Raw genomic sequence first — 20,046 nt, 5'->3', positions numbered from 1 at the left:
AGGCTGATACCGGAGATAAGGGGGTTAGCGTACGAAGAGAGATTGAATAGACTGGTCTGTACTTGTTAGAGTTTAGAAGGCTGAGGGGGGATCTTACCGAGACTTACAAGATAATGAAGGGGCTAGATAGGGTAGAGGGAGAGAGATTCTTCCCGCTTAGAAAGGATAACGGAACTAGAGGGCACAGCCTCAAAATAAGTGGGGGGGGAGCAGTTTAGATCAGAGTTGAGGAGGAACTTCTTCAGTCAAAGGGTGGTGAATCTCTGGAATTCTCTGCCCATTGAAGTGGTGGAGGCTACCTCGCTGAATTTATTTAAGTCACGGGTAGATAGATTTCTGATATACAAGGGAATTAAGGGTTATGGAGAGAAAGCGGGAAAGTGGAACTGATCCACTTCAGATCAGCCATGATCTTATTGAATGGCGGGGCAGGCTTCAACGGCTAGGTGGCCTACTCCTGCTCCTATTTCTTATGTTCTTATGTCTTTGTGCCCTTGAAGGGCAATTAAGAGTCAACCACATTGCTGTTTCTTTGGAGTCACATGTAGGCCAGACCAGTTTCCTTCCTATCTGGACCCCAGAAGATTAGCAGAGTTTCTGGGTTAATAGTTAAGCGATAGTACCACTCGGCCATCACCCAGTATAATCCTCTGGCTAGTCTCCAGGGTAAGAAGTCTCACAACACCAGGTTAAAGTCCAACAGGTTTATTTGGTAGCAAATGCCACTAGCTTTTGGGGCTTTGCCCCTTCGTCAGGTGAGTGGGGAGTTCTGATCATAAACAGGGCATATAAAAGCATACACTCAGTGTGCTTTTGGTTATATTTTAAGAAACTTCAGTCAGTGACAAAATACAGGGAGTCGAAAGGAATAATAGATTTACTGAAAGCAGTAATACTATCAGCAGGGTCAGGAACAAGATGGCTACTAATGCTAGCCTTATGAATAGCGTCATACAACTCAGAGAGAACGCAGGTGGCGAGCAGACATGGAGAATTCCTCAGGGTTGGACGAGAATCACATGGATTCAATTCAGTGGGAATCATTTCACTGTCCAGCATCCCATATTGCTGGGCAACAGAAGGGAGGTAACGTCTATAATTTAATAATGAATGAAATCTCATTAGGTCAGGATGTGTATTGATATTGGCTGGAGTTAATGACAGGATGACTATTGATTGATTTGTATTAATGTTTACAGGATAATGCTCATGGAAAGGTGGGCAATATGATTTTGTGAATTTACAATTGTCTCCACAGGGGCATTGTTCTTCAGACTGATATCCGGCTGCCTGCATTCTATACTTGGAGTTCTGGGCTTCTGTATATCATTCTCATGTCTTCAACATCAGTACATTGTATTTTGAGTCTTTGTATTAGTTTTCATGGTGATACATAGCCCTGAGAGGAATCGCCCATCTACAAAGATCAACAGGAAGCCATGATAAAGGCTATCAAGAAAAGTAAGATGGATTATGGGAGTAAACTAGCTCAGAATATAAAAACAGATAGCAAACGTTTCTACAAATGTATAAAAGGAAAAAGAACAGTGGAAGTAAATATTGGTCCTTTAGAGGATGAGGAGGGGGATGGAATAACTGGAAATGAGAAAATGGCTGAGGCATTGAACAGGTATTTTGTGTCGGTCTTCACAGTGGAAAACACAAATAACAGGCCAACGATTGATGACAAGAAGGCTATGGCAGGTGAGGATCTAGAAGTTATCATTATCATGAAAGAGGTTGTATTGGGCAAGCTAATGAGGCTAAAGGTAGACAAGTCTCCTAATCCTGTTCAAATGCATCCCAGGGTACTGAAAGAGACGGAGGGAGAAATAGCAAATGACTGGTGATAATTTACCAAAATTCACCGGACTCTGGGGTGATTCCCGCAGATTGGAAAACAGCAAATGTGATGCCACTGTTTAAAAAAGCAGGTAGACAAAAGACAGTTAACTGTAGGCCTGTTTGCTTAACTTCTGTAATAGGGAAAATGCTTGAATCTATCGAGGAAGAAATAGTGAGACATCTGGATATAAATTGTCCCATTGGTAAGATGCAGCATGAGTTAATGGAAGGCAGGTCATGTTTGACTGATTTAGTGGAATTCTTTGAGAACATTACATGTGCAGTGGACAATGGGGAACCTGTGGATGTGATGTATCTGGAGTTCTAGAAGACATTTGACAAGGTGCTGCACCAAAGGCTGCTACATAACATAAAGATGCACAGTGTTACGGGTAATGTATTAGCATGAAAAGAGGATTGGTTAACTAACAGAAAGCAAAGAGCGGGGGTAAATGAGTATTTTTCTGGTTGGTGATCAGTGATTAGTAGTGTGCCTCAGGGATCAGCTTTGGGACCGCAATTGTTTACGATTTATATAGATGATTTGGAGTTGGGGACCAAGTGTAGTGTGTGAAAATTTGCAGATGACACTAAGATGAGAGGCAGAGCAAAGTGTGCAGAGTACGCTGAAAGTCTGCAAAGGAATATAGATAGTCTTAGTGAGTGGGCAAGGGTCTGGCAGATGGAGTACAATATTGGAAAACGTGAGGTAATCCATTTTGGTAGGAATAACAGCAAAATGGACTATTGTTTAAATAGTAAAAAATTACAGCATGCTGCTGTGCAGAAGGACTTGGGTGTCCCTGTGCAAGAATCACAAGGAGTTGGTGCAGCAGGTAATTAAGAGGGCAAATGGAATTCTGTCCTTCATTGCTAGAGGGATGGAGTTTAAAAACAGGGAGGTTATGTTGCAGCTAAAAAGGGTGCTGGTGAGGCCACACTTGGAGTATTGTGTACAGTTTTGGTCTCCTTCCTTGAGAAAGGATATACTGGCACTGGAAGGGGTGCAGAAGAGATTCACTAGGTTGATTGTGGAGTTGGGAAGGTTGAACATAAGAACATAAGAAATAGAAGCAGGAGTAGGCCATCTAGCCCTTCGAGCCTGCCGCGCCATTCAACAAGATCACGGCTGATCTGAAGTGGCTCAGTTCCACTTTCCCGCTTTCTCCCCATAACCCTTAATCCCCTTGCCTACCAAAACCCAATCTACCGGCGTCTTAAATATATTTAGCGAGGTAGCCTCAACCACTTCAACGGGCAGAGAATTCCAGAGATTCACCACCCTTTGAGTGAAGAAGTTCCTCCTCAACGCCGTTCTAGACTGCCCCCCCACTTATCTTGAGGCTGTGCCCTCTAGTCCTTACTTATAAGGAGAGACTCAGTAGACTGGGGCTATACTCATTGGAATTCAGAAGAATGAGGGGAGATCTTATAGAAACATCTAAGATTATGAAGGGAATAGATAAGATAGAAGCAGGGAAATTGTTTACGGTGAAACTAGAACTAAGTTGCAAGGCCTCAAAATAAGGGTAAGCAGATTTAGGATGGAGTTGAGGAGGAACTTCTTCACATAAAGGGTTGTGAATCTATGGAATTCTTTGCCCTGTGAAGCACTTGGGGCTACCTCATTGAATGTTTTTAAGGCAAGGATAGATAAATTTCTGAACAGTAAAGGAATTAAGGGTTATGGTGAATGGGCGGGTAAGTGGAGCTGAGTCCACAAAAAGATCAGCCATGATCTTATTGAATGGTGGAGCAGGCTCGAAGGGCCAGACGGCCTACTCATACTGAGTTCGAACGTTCCAATGTTCTGAGCTCCCACCCCACCAGGGTGTTTCACTCCAGCGGGATTTAGAACATAGAACATAGAATACTACAGCACAAACAGGCCCTTCGGCCCACGAGTTGCGCCGATCACATCAACACCTACCAATCTATAGACCTATCTATAACCCCCAATCCCATAAAAGCCCATATACTCATCCAGAAGCCTTTTAAAAGACCCCAGCGAGTTCGCCTCCACCACCACTGACGGCAGCTGATTCCATTCACTCACCACCCTCTGAGTGAAAAACTTACCCCTAACATCACTTCTGTACTTGCCTCCCCGCACCTTCAATCTGTGACCTCTCGTAGCGACCATTTCAACCCGGGGAAATAGCCTCTGAGAATCCACCCTATCTATTCCTCTCAACATTTTATAAACTTCTATCAGGTCGCCTCTCAACCTTCGTCTCTCCAGGGAAAAGAGTCCCAGCTCCCTCAACCTAACTTCATAAGGCATGCCTCCCAGTCCAGGCAACATCCTTGTAAATCTCCTCTGTACCCTTTCAATAGCTTCTACGTCTTTCCTATAGTGAGGCAACCAGAACTGCGCACAGTACTCCAAATGAGGCCTGACAAGGGTCTTATAAAGTTGCAGCATTACCTCCCGACTCCTAAACTCAATCCCTCGATTAATGAAGGCCAGTACACCATACACCTTCTTGACCACCTCCTCCACCTGCGAGGCCGATTTAAGAGTCCTGTGGACCCGGACCCCAAGATCCTTCTGCTCTTCAACACTACTAAGACTCCTGCCCTTGATAGTGTACTCGTTCATCCCGTTGGTTCTGCCAAAATGGACCACTACACATTTATCCGTGTTGAAGTCCATCTGCCACTTCTCCGCCCAGTCCTGCATCCTATTTATGTCCTGCTGCAACTTTTGACATCCTTCCAGACCATCCACAACACCACCGACCTTCGTGTCATCAGCGAACTTACTTACCCATCCCTCCACTTCCTCATCCAGGTCACTTATGAAAATGACGAACAGCAAGGGTCCTAGAACAGATCCCTGGGGCACTCCACTGGTGACTGACCTCCATGCTGAAAAAGACCCATCCACAACCACTCTCTGCCTTCTGCAGGCAAGCCAGTTCTGGATCCACAAGGCCAAAGGCCCTTGGATCCCATGCCCTCTCACCTTCTCAAGAAGTCTTGCATGGGGGACCTTATCAAACGCCTTGCTGAAGTCCATGTACACCACGTCCACGGCACTTCCTTCGTCAATGTGTTCAGTCAGAACACATTGAGAGTAGCTCCCCAATTTCTGGGAGGTGGCAGCCTGACCCCGCCTCCTTGGAGTGAAGAGGGGAAACTGGGGCCCTCCAGAGGGTCAGGCACTGGGGAGGGATGCCCCCTGGGCATGGGCACCCTGGCAATGCCAGCCTGTGCCCCATAGCACTGCTCAAGGGTAAAGTGCACATGCCAGTTAGCACTCTGGCACTGCCCATCAGGCACTGGGCAGTGCCAAGGAGGCAAGGTCCAATTGGGGGGGGGGGGGGGGGGGGGGGGGTAGGGGCAGGGCCAAGGGGATGGTTGGTGGAGGATCCACTGCCACTCTGCATGGGGATTGATGGGGGCTGGAGGGAGGCCAGCGATTAGGGCAGACTGGGTGGGGAGGGGTATGCCAGGGATCTTGGGGGGGGGGGGGGGGGGGGGCGTCTGCCTGTGGGGGAATGGGGGGATTGTCACTGCTTGGGAAAGGGGGGGGCGGGGGGAAGATCTGGACATCAGGCAGGCCGGGGCGGGAGGATTTGGGGGAGGGAGGAGTGTTTCGGGCATGGCCTGCAATGGATGGGGGCTGCAATCAAGCCGCGGGGCAGTTGTTGGGGCAGCATTACAGGGATCCCGGGCTGGATAGCAATTGAGCTGGCCGGCAGAGGTTGACTCTCCGGGTTGCTGTGCATGCAGAGATCCGCCATTTCAGCCTCTCCAGCATGGATAGCCCCTCCCAAACCACCCCCTCAAAATCTAATGATATTCACACTGGTGGGCTCTGCATTGCACAGAGTATGGAGATTCTTGTCTGAACTCTCACTGAGAAAAACAATGTGAATTACTCCAGTTTTCACGCAAATTCGCCTGTGAGGTTTAGGACATCAGAGTGTAGGTGCTAAAAGGCACTTACTTTAATGGGAGTATGGTGAAGTGGATCTCTATAAGTAAATAAGCTTTGGCTAGAAGTTTGCATCGAGAAGGAAAGAGCTTGTATTTCAATTAGATTTCAAAGAGGAGTAAAAGGTTTTACAATTTGGAGAATGTCATAAATAAACAAGGAAAGGTTATTTATTTTAATTTGACTCAGAAGTGGGGGAAATCGGGAGAACATGCAAGTTTTTTATATTTTGGGTTTTGATTCTGAAGTTTCTTGAATTTCCACAGCAGAGTGCAATAGAGAGGTCCTATGATACACCTTGCCGACAGCAACATTGTGTTGGGAGAACAAAGGTTGTTTTAAGGGATTTGCAACAGTAAATATTAAAAATAAGATCCAGTTTTAAGTGGATTTAATTTAATGTTTGTGTGAAAGGGTAAAAACTCATGCTTCATGATGGACAAAGGTGTTTGTATGTGTGGGGACTGATCTAATTCTAATTGTGCTTCTATTATGCATAGAGAGGGTGACAGTGTGAAAAGGAAATAATCTAACAGAAGTTGCTTAGCAACTGGGAACCCTTTTGAGATAGAAAATAGAACATAACAGCGCAGTACAGGCCCTTTGACCCTCAATGTTGCGCTGACCAGTGGAACCAATGTAATGATCCTCTAACCTAAAGTATTCCAATGTTATCCATATGCCTATCCACTGACTATTTGAATGCTCTTAAAGTTGGCAAGTCCACAACTGCTGCAGGCAGGGCAATCTGTGACCTTACTACCCTCTGAGTAAAGAACCTACCTCCGACATCTGTCCTATAACTATCACCCCTTAATTTAAAGCTATGTCCCCTCGTGTTAGCCATCATCATCCGAGGAAAAAGGCTCTCACTGTCCATCCTATCCAATCCTCTGATCATCTTGTATGCCTCAATTAGGTCACCTCGTAACCTTCTTCTAATGAAAATAGCCTCAAGTCCCTCAGACTTTCCTCATAAGACCTTCCCACGATACCAGGCAACATCCTGGTAAACCTCCTCTGCACCCTTTCCAATGGCCCCACATCTTCCTTATAATGCAGTGACCAGAGCCGTACACCACACTCCAAGTGCGGCCGCACCAGAGTTTTGTACAGTTGTAACATGACCTCAAGGCTCCTAAATTCAATCCCTCTACCAATAAAAGCTAACACACCGTACGCCTTCTTAACAACCTTATTAACCTGGGTGCTAACTTTCAGGGAGCTATGCACATGTACACCGAGATCTCTCTGCTCGTCAACACTACTAAGAGTCCTTCCATTAGCCCTATATTCTGTACTCCTGTTACTCTTACCAAAGTGAATCACCTCACACTTTTCCGTATTGAACTCCATTTGCCACCTCTCAGCCCAGCTCTGCAGCTTATCTATGTCCCTCTGCAAACTGTAACATCCATCCTCACTGTCTACAACTCCTCCAACTTTGGTGTCGTCAGCAAATTTACTAATCCATCCTTCTACACCCTCATCTAGGTCATTTATAAAAATGACAAACAGCAGTGGCCCCAATACAGATCCTTGAGGTACACCACTTGTAACTGAACTCCAGGTTGAATATTTCCCGTCAACCACCACCCTCTGTCTTCTATCAGCTAGCCAATTCCTGATCCAAACTGCTAACTCACCCTTAATCCCATGCATCTGCATTTTCTGCAGGAACCTTATCAAACACTTTGCTAAAATCCATATACACCACACCAACTGCTTTACCCTTATCCACCTTTTTGGTCACCTTTTCAAAAAACTCGATAAGATTTGTGAGACATGGCCTACCCTTCACAAAACCGTGTTGACTATCCCTAATCAATTTATTTCTCTCTAGATGATTATAAATCCTATCCCTTAGAATTCTTTCCAAAACTTTGTCCACAACAGAAGTTAGGCTCATCGGTCTATAATTCCCAGGATGGTCTCTACTCCCCTTCTTGAACAAGGGGACAACATTTGCTATCCTCCAGTCTTCCGGCACTATACCTGTAGCCAACAACGACATGAAGATCAAAGCCAAAAGGTCTGCAATCTCCTCCCTAGCCTCTCAGAGAATCCTAGGGTAAATCCCATCTGGCCCAGGGGACTTATCTATTTTCATACTCTCAAGAATTGCTAACACCTCCTCCTTATGTACCTCAATCCCGTCACTGACTTTTTCCTGCATGAATACTGACGAAAAATACTCATTCAGTGCCTCTCCTATCTCTTCAGGCTTCCCCACTGCTACCTCTGGCTGGCCCTAATCTTGCCCTAACCAATCTTTTATTCTTGACATACCTGTAGAAAGCTTTAGGGTTCTCCTTGATCCTATCTGCCAAAGTCTTCTCATGTCCTCTTCTAGCTCTTCTTGACTCTCTCTGTAGCTCCTTCCTGGCTAATTTATAACTCTCCAGTGCCCTAAATGAGCCTCCACGTCTAATCTTTACATAAGCCTCCTTCTTCCTCTTCACCAGAGATTCAACTTCCTTAGTACACCACGGTTCCCTCGCTCGACCACTTCCTCCCTGCCTGATAGGTACATATTTATCAAGGACCCTGACAGGTACAGAAAAGATTTTCAATTTAGTTTTAGCTGAATTTATTTGCAGTTGAAGACACTGGGGAGTGAACATCTCTTAACTGTGCCAGGAAGAGACAAGCTGAACAGGACAAGGGAGGTGCAAAGAGGCTGACTTCCCAAAGAACCAGATACCGTCCAGATAACCAGGAATTTGGGCCAGAAAGAATGTCTGAGGAAGTCTAAAATTAAGAGAACAGAAATCTAAGTGTAGGGAAATTGATGAGATTGAGTCTGATAAATCCCAGGGCTCGATAAGCTACATTCCAGAGAACTTATGGAAGTGGCTCTAGAAATAGTGGATGCATTGGTGGTCATCTTCTACAATTCTAATGGTTCTGGATCAGTTCCTACAGATTGAAGGGTAGCGAATGTAACTCTTCTGTTTAAAAAGGACAGCAGAGAGGAAACAAAGAATTCAAGTGCAGTCTGCCAGTCAGTTGAGATATAAATGCTAGGCTCCATTATAAAAGATTTAATAACAAAGCACTCTGCTCTGAGCAGAACGCAGTAAAAAGTCTGACAACACCAGGTTTTAGTCCAACCTATTTATTTGATAATATTCTCACTAGCTTTCGAGGGGACAGCCTCTTTGGTGTTGTCAGACTTTTTACTGTGTTTACGCCAGTCCAACGCCGGCATACCCACATCCTGAGCAGAACGCTCAGAGACATCCAGGACCCTGGCACCAGGGAAGCAACACACTATCCGAGAGTCTCGTTCACAGCCACAGAAACATCTGTCTGTGCCCCTGCCTATCGAGTCTCCTACTACTATCATTCACTATATTTGTAAAACAATCATCTCACCATACATTTCAGCTGCTAAACAAATTAATTAAAACCAAGAACATAAAACTAGGAGCAGGAGTAGACCACTTAGCTCTTCAAGCCTGCTCCTTGATTCAATGAGGACGACAGATCTTCTTCAACATCATTTTCCTGCACTGGAGTTTTATATCAATTTTGGTCTAGAACATATTCAACAACGGAGCATCTGGGCAGAAAATCCCAAAAGTTCACTACACTTTGAGTGAAGAAATTCTTCCTCAGCCCACTCCTAAATGGCCTGCCCCTTATTCTGAAACTGTGCCCCCTGGTTTTAAGCACCCGCTCCCACCAAAGACTGGAGAACCACCGTCCCTGCATTTACTCTGTGGAGACATGTAAGAATTTTGTCATTTTGAATGAGTTCACCTTTCATTTTTCAAATTCCAGAGAATAAAGGAGGGTCGATTTAACGTTTCCTCATAGAATAATCCCTCAATCCCAGGAATCAGTTTGATGAACTTTCATTAAACTTTATAGCAAGTAAAACCAAGTTTACTTGATAATTATTCCTTTTGTTACAATAAATACTTACAATTCAACACAGGAAATAAAGTCACAATCCAACATACGAGAGTCCTTTACAGTTGCTGATCCATGGTACAACATCACAGTTAACATGGAAGGCCTGGGTTGGAGGTATTCGCATGGAAGTGGAGAAAGGCGATACCTGCCAAGTTAGCAAGTGTAGGTAAATCTCAGTTATTCACGTTCAGTGATATTGGTGGAATGACAGTAAAAGATAACATCCCATTTTTAAACAAATAGGTTTGTTCTGCTATTACAAATGAATAACGCTAATATTTTTACACACCAGGGAACTATAAATGCTAAATGTTGAGTTTATTCAAGAGGAAGGCCAATAGAAGTTAATGCTGCTACTTTATAAGGGTCTTTATAAGACCCTTGTCAGACCCCACTTGGAGTACTGTGCGCAGTTCTGGTCGCCTCACTACAGGAAGGATGTGGAAGCTATTGAGAGGGTGCAGAGGAAATTTACAAGGATGTTTGCTGGATTGGGAGGCATGCCTTATGAAGATAGGTTGAGGGAGCTAGGTCTCTTCTCCCTGGAGAGACGAAGGTTGAGAGGCGACCTGATAAAGGTTTATAAAATGTTGAGAGGAATAGATAGGGTGGATTCTCGGAGGCTATTTCCCAGGGCTGAAATGGTCGCTACGAGAGGACACAGGTTTAAGGTGCTGGAAAGCAAGTACAGAGGAGATGTCAGGGGTAAGTTTTTCATGATGTGGATGTGCCGGCGTTGGACTGGGGTAAACACAGTAAAAAGTCTGACAACAACACGTTTAAGTCCAACTGATTTATTTGATAGTAAACTCACTAGCTTTTGGGTTAGCCCCTTCGTCAGGTGAATGGAGTGTTCTGGCCTCAGACAGAGCGTATAAAGCACAGACAGTTTACAGATTACTGATTAGAATGCAAATCTTTACACCTAACCTGCTGTTCAACTCTTAAAGTGGCTGACAACATGAGTGGAAGGAAGACTGATCACAGGTTAAAGAAATGTGTATTGTCTCCAGACAGTACAGTGAGGTTTTGCAAACCCAGGCAAGTCACGGGGGTTACAGATAGTGCGACATAAACCCAAGATCCCTGTTGAGACCGTCCTCACGTGTGTGGAACTTGGCTATCAGTCTCTGCTCAGCGACTCTGCGCTGTCGTGTGTCGTGAAGGCTGCCTTGGGGAATGCTTACCCGAAGGTCAGAGGCTGAATGCCCGTGACCACTGAAGTGTTCGCCAACAGGAAGGAAACAGTCTTGCCTGGTGATTGTCAAGCGATGTTCATTCATCCATTGTCGTAGCGTCTGCATGGTCTCCCCAATGTACCATGCTTCGGGACATCCTTTCTTGCAACGTATCAGGTAGACAACATTGGCCGAGTTGCAAGAGTATGTACCGTGTACCTGGTGGATGGTATTCTCATGTGAGATGATGGCATCCATGTCGATGATCCGGCATGTCTTGCAGAGGTTGCTGTGGCAGGGTTGTGTGGTATTGTGGTCACTGTTCTCCTGAAGGCTGGGTAGTTTGCTGCGAACAATGGTCTGTTTGAGGTTGAGTGGTTGTCTGAAAGCAAGAGGTGGGGGTGTGGTGATGGCCCTGGCGAGATGTTCACCTTCATCAATATGTTGAAGACTCCGGAGAAGATGTCGTAGCTTCTCCGCTCCGGGGAAATACTGGACGACGAAGGGTAGAGACTGAGCAGAGACTGACAGCCAAGTTCCGCACACGAGGACAGTCTCAACAAGGATCTTAGGTTCATGTCGCACTATCTGTAACCCCTGTGACTTGCCTGGGTTTGCAAAACCTCACTTACTGTACTGTCTGCAGACAATACACATCTCTTTAACCTGTGATCAGTGCTCCTTCCACTCACGTTGTCAGCCACTTTAAGAGTTGAACAGCAGGTTAGGTGTAAAGATTCGCATTCTAATCAGTAATCTGTAAACTATCTGTGCTTCATACGCTCTGTCTGAGGCCAGAACTCTCCATTCACCTGACGAAGGGGCTAACCCAAAAGCTAGTGAGTGTACTATCAAATAAATCAGTTGGACTTAAACCTGGTGTTGTCAGACTTTTTAGTAAGTTTTTCACTCAGAGGGTGGTGAGTGAGTGGAATCGGCTGCCATCGGTGGTGGTAGAGGCAAACTCGCTGGGGTCTTCTAAAAGACTTCTGGATGAGTATATGGGATCTAATGGCACTGGAAGTTACAGATAGTTCTATGGCTTGGTAGGTATAGATATGATCGGTGCAACTTGTGGGCCGAAGGGCCTGTTTTTGTGCTGTAGTGTTCTATGTTTTATGTCCTAGAACCTTGGGCAGGAATTTTTAAATGGATCAGTAGCAAGAAGGGAGGCAAAGCTGATGTGCAATTTGGCATCATCAGCAACCAGGATGGTTCCCTGCCACTATCCCGATTCAGAGTCATTTTCAATTAAGGCAGCTCAAGGTAGTGGGCAGCCCACATTAGCAAGGACCATGTCGTGGGCTCATGTCAAAGGGTCCACAATAAATCATACGAAGGACCCTCAGGATTCATAACAACTGCAGAGTCACAGCTGTAATTGACCACCATTCCCTCGATGGATTATCCCTCCAGGCTCACAGGTAGGGAGCTATGTTTAAAAAATATAAAAAACAACTTTTCTTCACTTCTCTCTCTCTCTGCACGTTCACATCAGCAGCTCCTTTCTCAGCCAATGAAGCTGCCAATTTCTGAGTGGACTCTGGCGACTTCCCTGGTTGCTAGTGTTAGGCTTACTGGCTTGCGGTTCCCCGTTTTCTCTCGGCCTCTCTTTTTGAGTGCTAGGCTTGCATTGACTACCCTATAGTCTGTGGGGGCCAGCCTAGAGTCCAAAGAATTTTGGAAAATGTACAAGGCCCAAGAGACAGCGCTGGATCTAATTCTGGGGAACAAAGCCATGCAGCTGTTTTATGTGGCAGTGGGGGAGCATTTTAATGATAGCAACCACAACATAATACAATTTAAGATTGTTGGAGTAAAGGGAAAAATGGTCTGCAAAAATGGTTTTGGATTGGGGAGGGCAGATGTTATTAGAATAAGGCAGAATCTGGCCAAAGTAGACTGGGACCAGCTTCTCAAGGTCATACACAACACATTTATTTAAAAGCTGTTCTCTGCACTGCACAGAATACAAACAGAAACTAAAACAGCAGCCTATGCAACATCCCAACGGGATCACCATCAAATCATGTAAATTACTCTCAAAGCAATTGGTGGGACAGTAAGCTGCAATGAGGAAATAATAATCTTACAAATGGATATAGATACGTTAGAAGAGTGGGCCAAAATGTGGCAAATGGAACATAGAACACAGAACACTACAGCACAAACAGGCCCTTCGGCGCACAAGTTGTGCCGATCATATCCATACCGACCAAGTCATAGGACTATCTGTAACTCTCAATCCCATTAAATCCCATATACTCATCCAGAAGTCTTTTAAAAGACCCCAGCGAGTTCGCCTCTATTACCACCACCGACGGCAGCCAATTCCACTCACTCACCACCCTCTGAGTGAAAAACTTACCCCTAACATCTCCTCTGTACCTACTCCCCAGCACCTTAAACCTGTGTCCTCTCATAGCGACCATTTCAGCCCTGGGAAATAGCCTCTGAGAATCCACCCTATCTATACCTCTCAACATCTTATAAACCTCTATCAGATCACCTCTCAACCTTCGTCTCTCCAGGGAGAAGAGACCTAGCTCCCTCAACCGATCCTCATAAGGCATGCCTCCCAATCCAAGCAGCATCCTTGTAAATCTCCTCTGCACCCTCTCAATAGCTTCCACATCCTTCCTGTAGTGAGGCGACCAGAACTGCGCACAGTACTCCAAGTGGGGTCTGACAAGGGTCTTAAAAAGTTGCAGCATTACCTCCCGACTCCTAAACTCAATCCCTCGATTAATGAAGGCCAGTACACCATATGCCTTCTTGACCACATCCTCCACCTGCGAGGGCGATTTAAGAGTCCTGTGGACCCGGACCCCCAGGTCCTTCTGATCCTCTACACTGCTAAGAGTCCTACCCTTGATATTATACTCCTCTATCCCATTGGACCTGCCAAAATGGACCACTACACATTTATCCAGGTTGAACCCATCTGCCACTTTTCTGCCCAGTCTTTCATCCTATCTATGTCATGCTGCAACTTCTGACATCCCTCCAGACTATCCACAACACCACTAACCTTCGTGTCATCGGCAAACTTACTAACCCATCCCTCCACTTCCTCATCCAGGTCATTTATGAAAATGACAAACAGCAAGGGTCCTAGAACAGGTCCCTGGGGCACTCCATGGTGACCGACCTCCATGCAGAAAAAGACTCATCCACAACTACTCTCTGCCTTCTGCAGGCAAGCCAGTTCTGGATCCACGAGGCAACAGCCCCTTGGATCCCATGCCCTCTCACCTTCTCAAGAAGTCTTGCATGGGGGACCTTATCAAACGCCTTGCTGAAGTCCATGTAAACCACATCCACTGCTCTTCCTTCGTCAATGTGTTCAGTCACATTTTCAAAGAACTCAATTAGGCTCGTAAGGTACCACCTACCCTTGACAAAGCCGTGCTATTTCTGATTGTGCTAAACTTCTCTAAATGCTCATAAATCCTGTCCCTCAGAATCCTCTCCATCAGCTTACCAACCACTGAGGTCAGACTCACTGGTCGGTAATTTCCCGGGCTATCTCGGTTCCCTTTCTTGAAAATAGGAACCACATCCGCAATCCTTCAATCCTCCGGAACCTCTCCCATCTCCATCGACGATGCAAAGATCATTGCCAGGGGCTCTGCAATCTCTTCCCTCACCTCCCACAGTAACCCGAGGTACATCCCATCCGGTCCCGGCGACTTATCTATCTTGATAGAATTTAAAAGTTCCAACACATCCTCTTTCTTAACGTCCACATACTCAGTTTTTTCAGTCTGCCGCAAACCTGTAGTACAACCTCCCAGATCACTTTCCACCATGAATACCAAGGCAAAAACTCATTAAGCACCTCTACCATTTCTTCTGGTTCCACACAGACATTTCCCCCTTCACTTTTTATAGGTCCTATCCCTTCATTTCTCATCCTTTTACTCTTCACATATTTGTAGAACACCTTGGGGTTCTCCTTAATCTTACCCGCCAAGGCCTTCTCATGACCCCTTCTGGCTCTCCTAATTTCCTTTTTAAGCTCCTTCCTACAACCCATATACTACTCTCGATCCTTAACATCTCCTAGCTCTCTGAACCTTCTGTACGCCTTTCTTTTCTTCCTGACGAGTTTCATCACAACCTTCATGCACCATGGTTCCCGCGACGTACCAAAACCTCCCTGTCTCACCGGAACATTGTCGTGCAGAACTCCAAACAAACATTCCTTGAAAATCTGCCACCTTCCTTCAGTACTTTTCCCCAAGGACACCTCCTTCTAGTTTACTCGTCCAATTTTCTGCCTGATGTCTTCCTACTTCCCCTTACTCCAAAGGTTGGATAAACTTGATTTGTTTTCACTGGAATGACAGAGATTGAGGGGTGACCTGATGGAGGTTTACAAGATTATGAGTGGCATGGATAGAGTGGATAGTCAGATGCTCTTTCCTTGGGTAGAAAACTCCAGTACTAGGGGACATAGGTTTAAGGTGCATGGGAAAAAGTTTAGAGATGTGCAAGGCAAAATGTTTTACACAGAGGGTGGTGAATGTGTGAAACGCACTGCCCGGGAAGGTGGTGGGATAAAGACATTTAAGGGGCATCTAGACGAACACACAAATAGGATGGGAATGGAAGGATACAGACTCCATAAGTGCATATAGTTTTAGTGTCAGCAGGCACCATGATCAGCACAGGCTTGGAGGGCCAAAAAGCACGTTCCTGTGCCCATCAAACACTACTCCCTCAATAAACAATCTGAGACTTCCTGATTTCTACTGTAAGGCAACTTCCAGCACAGGTCACATGACCCATGTCACCTACCCTATGTTTAAAACTACAGCCCCAAAATATAGCAATCTTGTAAACCAAAAGATACACCTGAAAACAAAATGATCTTACAAATGTCATGTTTGTAACTTATTCAAAATATTCAAACAATAAGTCAATGTGCAATAAGATGGCTGAGTCAGACCGAGGTCTATTTTACGATACGAAGGTTGGTGGTGTTATGGATAGTCTGGAGGGATGTCAGAAGGTGCAGCGAGACATAGATAGGTTGCAAGACTGGGTGGAGAAGTGGCAGATGGACTTCAACGCGGATAAATGTGTAGTGGTCCATTTTGGCAGGTCCAATGGGGTGAAGGAGTACAATATCAAGGTTAGGACTCTTAGCTGTGTTGAAGAGCAGAAGGATCTTGGGGTCCAGGTCCATAGGACTCTTAAATCAGCCTCGCAGGTAGAGGATGTGGTCAAGAAGGTGTATGGTGCGCTAGCCTTCATTAATTGAGGGATTGAGTTTAGGAGTTGGGAGGTAATGCTGCAACTTTATAAGACCCTTGTCAGACCCCACTTGGAGTACTGTGCGCAGTTCTGGTTGCCTCACGACAGGGATGTGGAAGCTATTGAGAGGGTGCAGAGGAGATTTACAAGGATGTTGCCTGGATTGGGAGGCATGCCTTATGAAGATAGGTTGAGGGAACTAGGTCTTTTCTCCCTGGAGAGACAAAGGTTGAGAAGCGACCTGATAGAGGTTTATAAGATGTTGAGAGGTATAGATAGGGTGGATTCTCGGAGGCTATTTCCCAGGGCTGAAATGGTCGCAATGAGAGGACACAGGTTTAAGGTGCTGGGGAGCAGGTACAGAGGAGATGTCGGGGTAAGTTTTTCACTCAGAGGGTGGTGAGTTAGTGGAATCGGCTGCCATCGGCAGTGGTAGAGGCTAACTTGCTGGAGTTTTTAAGAGACTTCTGGATGACTACATGGGATTTAATGGGATTGAGAGTTATACACAGGCCTGGTAGGTATGGACATGATCGGCGCAACTTGTGGGCCGAAGGGCCTGTTTGTGCTATAGTGTTCTATGTTCTATTACATCATTCTGACACAGAACTTACCAATCCAAAGTTGCTAATTTCATAAATCATTCTCTGACTTATCAAGCCCTTTAAGCAATTTTCACAGATCAAGTTTAAGCCATGCAAAGCATTTTCCAAACAGGACAAACGTAATTAACAGAATGGCTATCCTCACATTGAATCACAAGGTTGTTATAGTTTAGGAGGAAGCCATTTGGACCTTTTGGTTTGCACCAACTCTCCAATGTTGGAAACTTTTAAATCAGTATTTATCAAAAAGACATTACATATTTTCCTTCAGCATTTCTAAGTCTGTATCCACTCCAATGAGAACTTCAATGCAACTGCAGGATTTTAAGCGTGATAGCAGTGTGCATTCGGCACATCCCAAATCTGCTACCTGGAAACAATAAGTAAACAGCTTATTAATTGGCTGCCCATAATTGACATTTTATAGAACTAGCAAACTTTTAGATCAATCATTTCATCCAAATACTCTAAAAGGCAAAACAAGTTCTCCTGTCATTTATTTTGCTAAATTAGAGGTATGACATGGATGCAAGTTGTTCCTGTTACAGATATGATATAAATGTAGGTTCTTCTATCTGAATTTGTGCCAGGACCCGTATAGTCATTGTCTCCCTTAACGGTTAAACAGTGGGGGGACACAAGGTTTGCATCTTCTTCCTGCACGCCTACATTTCAGTAGTGTCAAAAAACATCATTTTTCAGTTTCTGAACATTTGCTTCTGCACAATAAGACCATAAGACATAAGAGCAGATTTAGGCCACTCAGCCCAATGAGCCTGCTCTGCCATTCAATCACAGCTGATATTTTTCTCATTCTCCTGCCTTTTCCCATAACTCCTGAATCCCTTATCAATCAAGAACCTATTGATCTCTGTTTAAAAGACACTCAATGACTTGGCCCCCACATCCTTCTGTGCAAAGAATTCCAGAGATTCACCACTCTGGCTGAAGGAATTCTTCTTCATCTTTGTTTTAAAGGATCGTTCCTTTAGCCTGAATTGTGCCCTCTGATTCTCGTTTTTCCCAAAAAAATTCTAACTGTCAAATTCATGGGAAACAGAAATAAATCACACTTTTTTTCAGCGGGAGGTCACAGTTTAATCTCCCACACTCTGTGCATTACAGAGGCCACCAGCGTGAATATCATTAGATTTCAGGGGTGGGGCCTATTCCCATCCAATAGGCTGAAAGTTCAGAGTCTCTGTCCATGCGCAATGGCCCCAAACTGTCATAGAAGTTTACAGCATGGAAACAAGCCCTTCCGCTCAGATTGTCCATGCTGTCCTTTTTTTTAAAACCCTGAAGCTAGTCCTAGTTGCCTGCAATTGGCCCATATCCCTCTATACCCATCTTGTCCACGTAACTGTCTAAATGCTTTTTAAAATTGTACCCACCTCTACTACTACCTCTGGCAGCTCGTGCCAGACACTCACCACCCACTGTGTGAAAAAATTGCTCCTCTGGACACTTTTGTATCTCTCCCCTCTCACCTTAAACCTATAGTTTTAGACTCCCCTATCTTTGGGAAAAGATATTGACTATTTAGCTGATCTATGCCCCTTATTATTTTATAGACCTCTATTAAGGTCACCCCTCAGCCTTCTACGTTCCAGAGAAAAAAATTCCAATCTATTCAGCTTCTCCTTATAACTCAAATCATCAAATCCTGGGGCATCCTAGTAAATCTTTTCTGCGCTCTTTCTAGTTTAATAATATCCTTTCTATAATAGGGTGATCAGAACTGTCCACAGTATTCCAAGTGTGGCCTCACCAATGTTTCGTACAACTTCAACAAAACGTCCCAACTTCTGTATTCAACGTTCTGATCAATGAAACCAAGCATGCTGAATGCCTTCTGCACCTGTCAGCCTGCAGTTTGTCTGGCGTCCCCGCAGTGTTGCCCCCCCCAATCCTCCATGGCCCAATCGCAGCCCCCATCCACTGGTGGGCCAGTCTCCAACCCCTTCCCCATCCTGGTCTCCAACCACCCCGCCCCTCCCCCCACCGCCAGCAGTAGAGGGATTGAGGGGTCAGCACTACCAGGGTCCCCATGCCCAGGGGGCACCACCCCCCCCCCCCCCCCCCACTGCCCCAATTGCCCCCACCGCAGTACAGTGAGGTCGTCCCCGAGTTCCCCGAAAGTGAGCTAGTCTGAACCCCTTTAGATTGAAATACTCTGGCAGGGCGGGAGATGCTAACGGGCCCACAGAATTCAGTCCAGGCTCGATAATTACATTTACATTACTTTAACTTAGATAAAAATAATTTACCCATGTTTCCAGCGCAAGTCAGAAGGTGCCTACTCCCAGGGGATGGGGGATGCACACGTGGCAGGAACGCATGCGCAAATCCCGCAAATAGGCCGACACTTGATTCTCCAACCTGCCACACTAAAAAATTAGCAGGATGGGTGGTCTTCCGGGAGAATCGCCCCCAAAGTATCAGCAAAATCAGGGACAATCATAAAAACAATAGATCTAAAAACAGACCAATCACATGGATGTCATTAATAACAATAAAGACAAGAACATAAGAAGTAGGAGAAGGAGTAGGCCGTCTGGCCCCTTGAGCCTGCTCCGCCATTCAATAAGATTGTGGCTGATCTTTTCATGGACTCAGCTCCACTTACCCACCCACTCACCATAACTCTTAATTCCTTTACTGTTCAAAAATTTATCTAATCTTGCCTTAAAAACATTCAATGAGGTAGCCTCAACTAAATCCGAAATCTGCTTCCCCTTATTTTGGGACTATGGCCCCTAGTTCTAGTTTCACCCACCAGTGGAAACAACTCCTCTGCTTCTACCTTATCTTTTCTCTTCATAATCTTATATGTTTCCACAAGATCTCCTTTCATTCTTATGAATTCCAATGAGTATAGCTATAAGATATATTACTGCACATTCTGGAATCTGAAACAAAAACAGAAAATGCAGGAAAGTCTCAACAGGTCTGACAGCATCTGTAAAGAGAGAAATGAGCCAAAATTTCAAGTCAGGTGGATGGCTGACTGCCAGGAGCAGCAGGCAGGTAGTGCAGGAGCCTCCTCTGACTATTCCCCTTTCAAACAAATATACCATTTTGGATACTGTTGAGGGGGAGGGCCTGTCAAGGGGAGATACCAGCAGCATCCAGGCCTGTAGCACCACACCTGGTTCTGCTGTAGAGCAGGGTCAGACAACCAGCAATAATAGATCACAGATCATAGAACCCTACAGTGCAGAAACAAGCCCTTCGACCCATCGAGTCTGCACCGACCACAATCCCACCCAGGCTCTACCCTCATATCCCT

At 45.3% G+C, this 20,046-nt stretch overlaps 1 protein-coding gene across 7 annotated transcripts in view; it reads right to left on the bottom strand.

Moving 5' to 3' along the window:
• henmt1 (HEN methyltransferase 1) overlaps nt 1–20,046 on the bottom strand; it is a 74,428-nt gene that overhangs the window by 38,470 nt on the left and 15,912 nt on the right. For 6 of the 7 annotated variants that reach the window (XM_080195059.1, XM_080195058.1, XM_080195062.1 and 3 more), the window contains 2 exons: nt 17,012–17,124; nt 9,720–9,854 (listed from right to left, as the gene is read on the bottom strand). In XM_080195059.1, the coding sequence (XP_080051185.1) occupies nt 9,720–9,854; nt 17,012–17,124 (248 nt within the window). Of the gene's footprint in view, nt 1–9,719; nt 9,855–17,011; nt 17,125–19,024; nt 19,232–20,046 lie in introns of those variants that run through there. The other variant, XM_080195064.1, reaches the window with a different exon arrangement.

This window comes from Carcharhinus amblyrhynchos, chromosome 9 (genome assembly GCF_965287045.1).
Source record: "Carcharhinus amblyrhynchos chromosome 9, sCarAmb.v2.hapA, whole genome shotgun sequence".
Classification (NCBI taxonomy): Eukaryota; Metazoa; Chordata; class Chondrichthyes; order Carcharhiniformes; family Carcharhinidae; genus Carcharhinus; species Carcharhinus amblyrhynchos.
The sequence above is the reverse complement of the archived record's forward strand: the minus strand, read 5'-3'. Positions and strand labels throughout refer to the sequence as shown.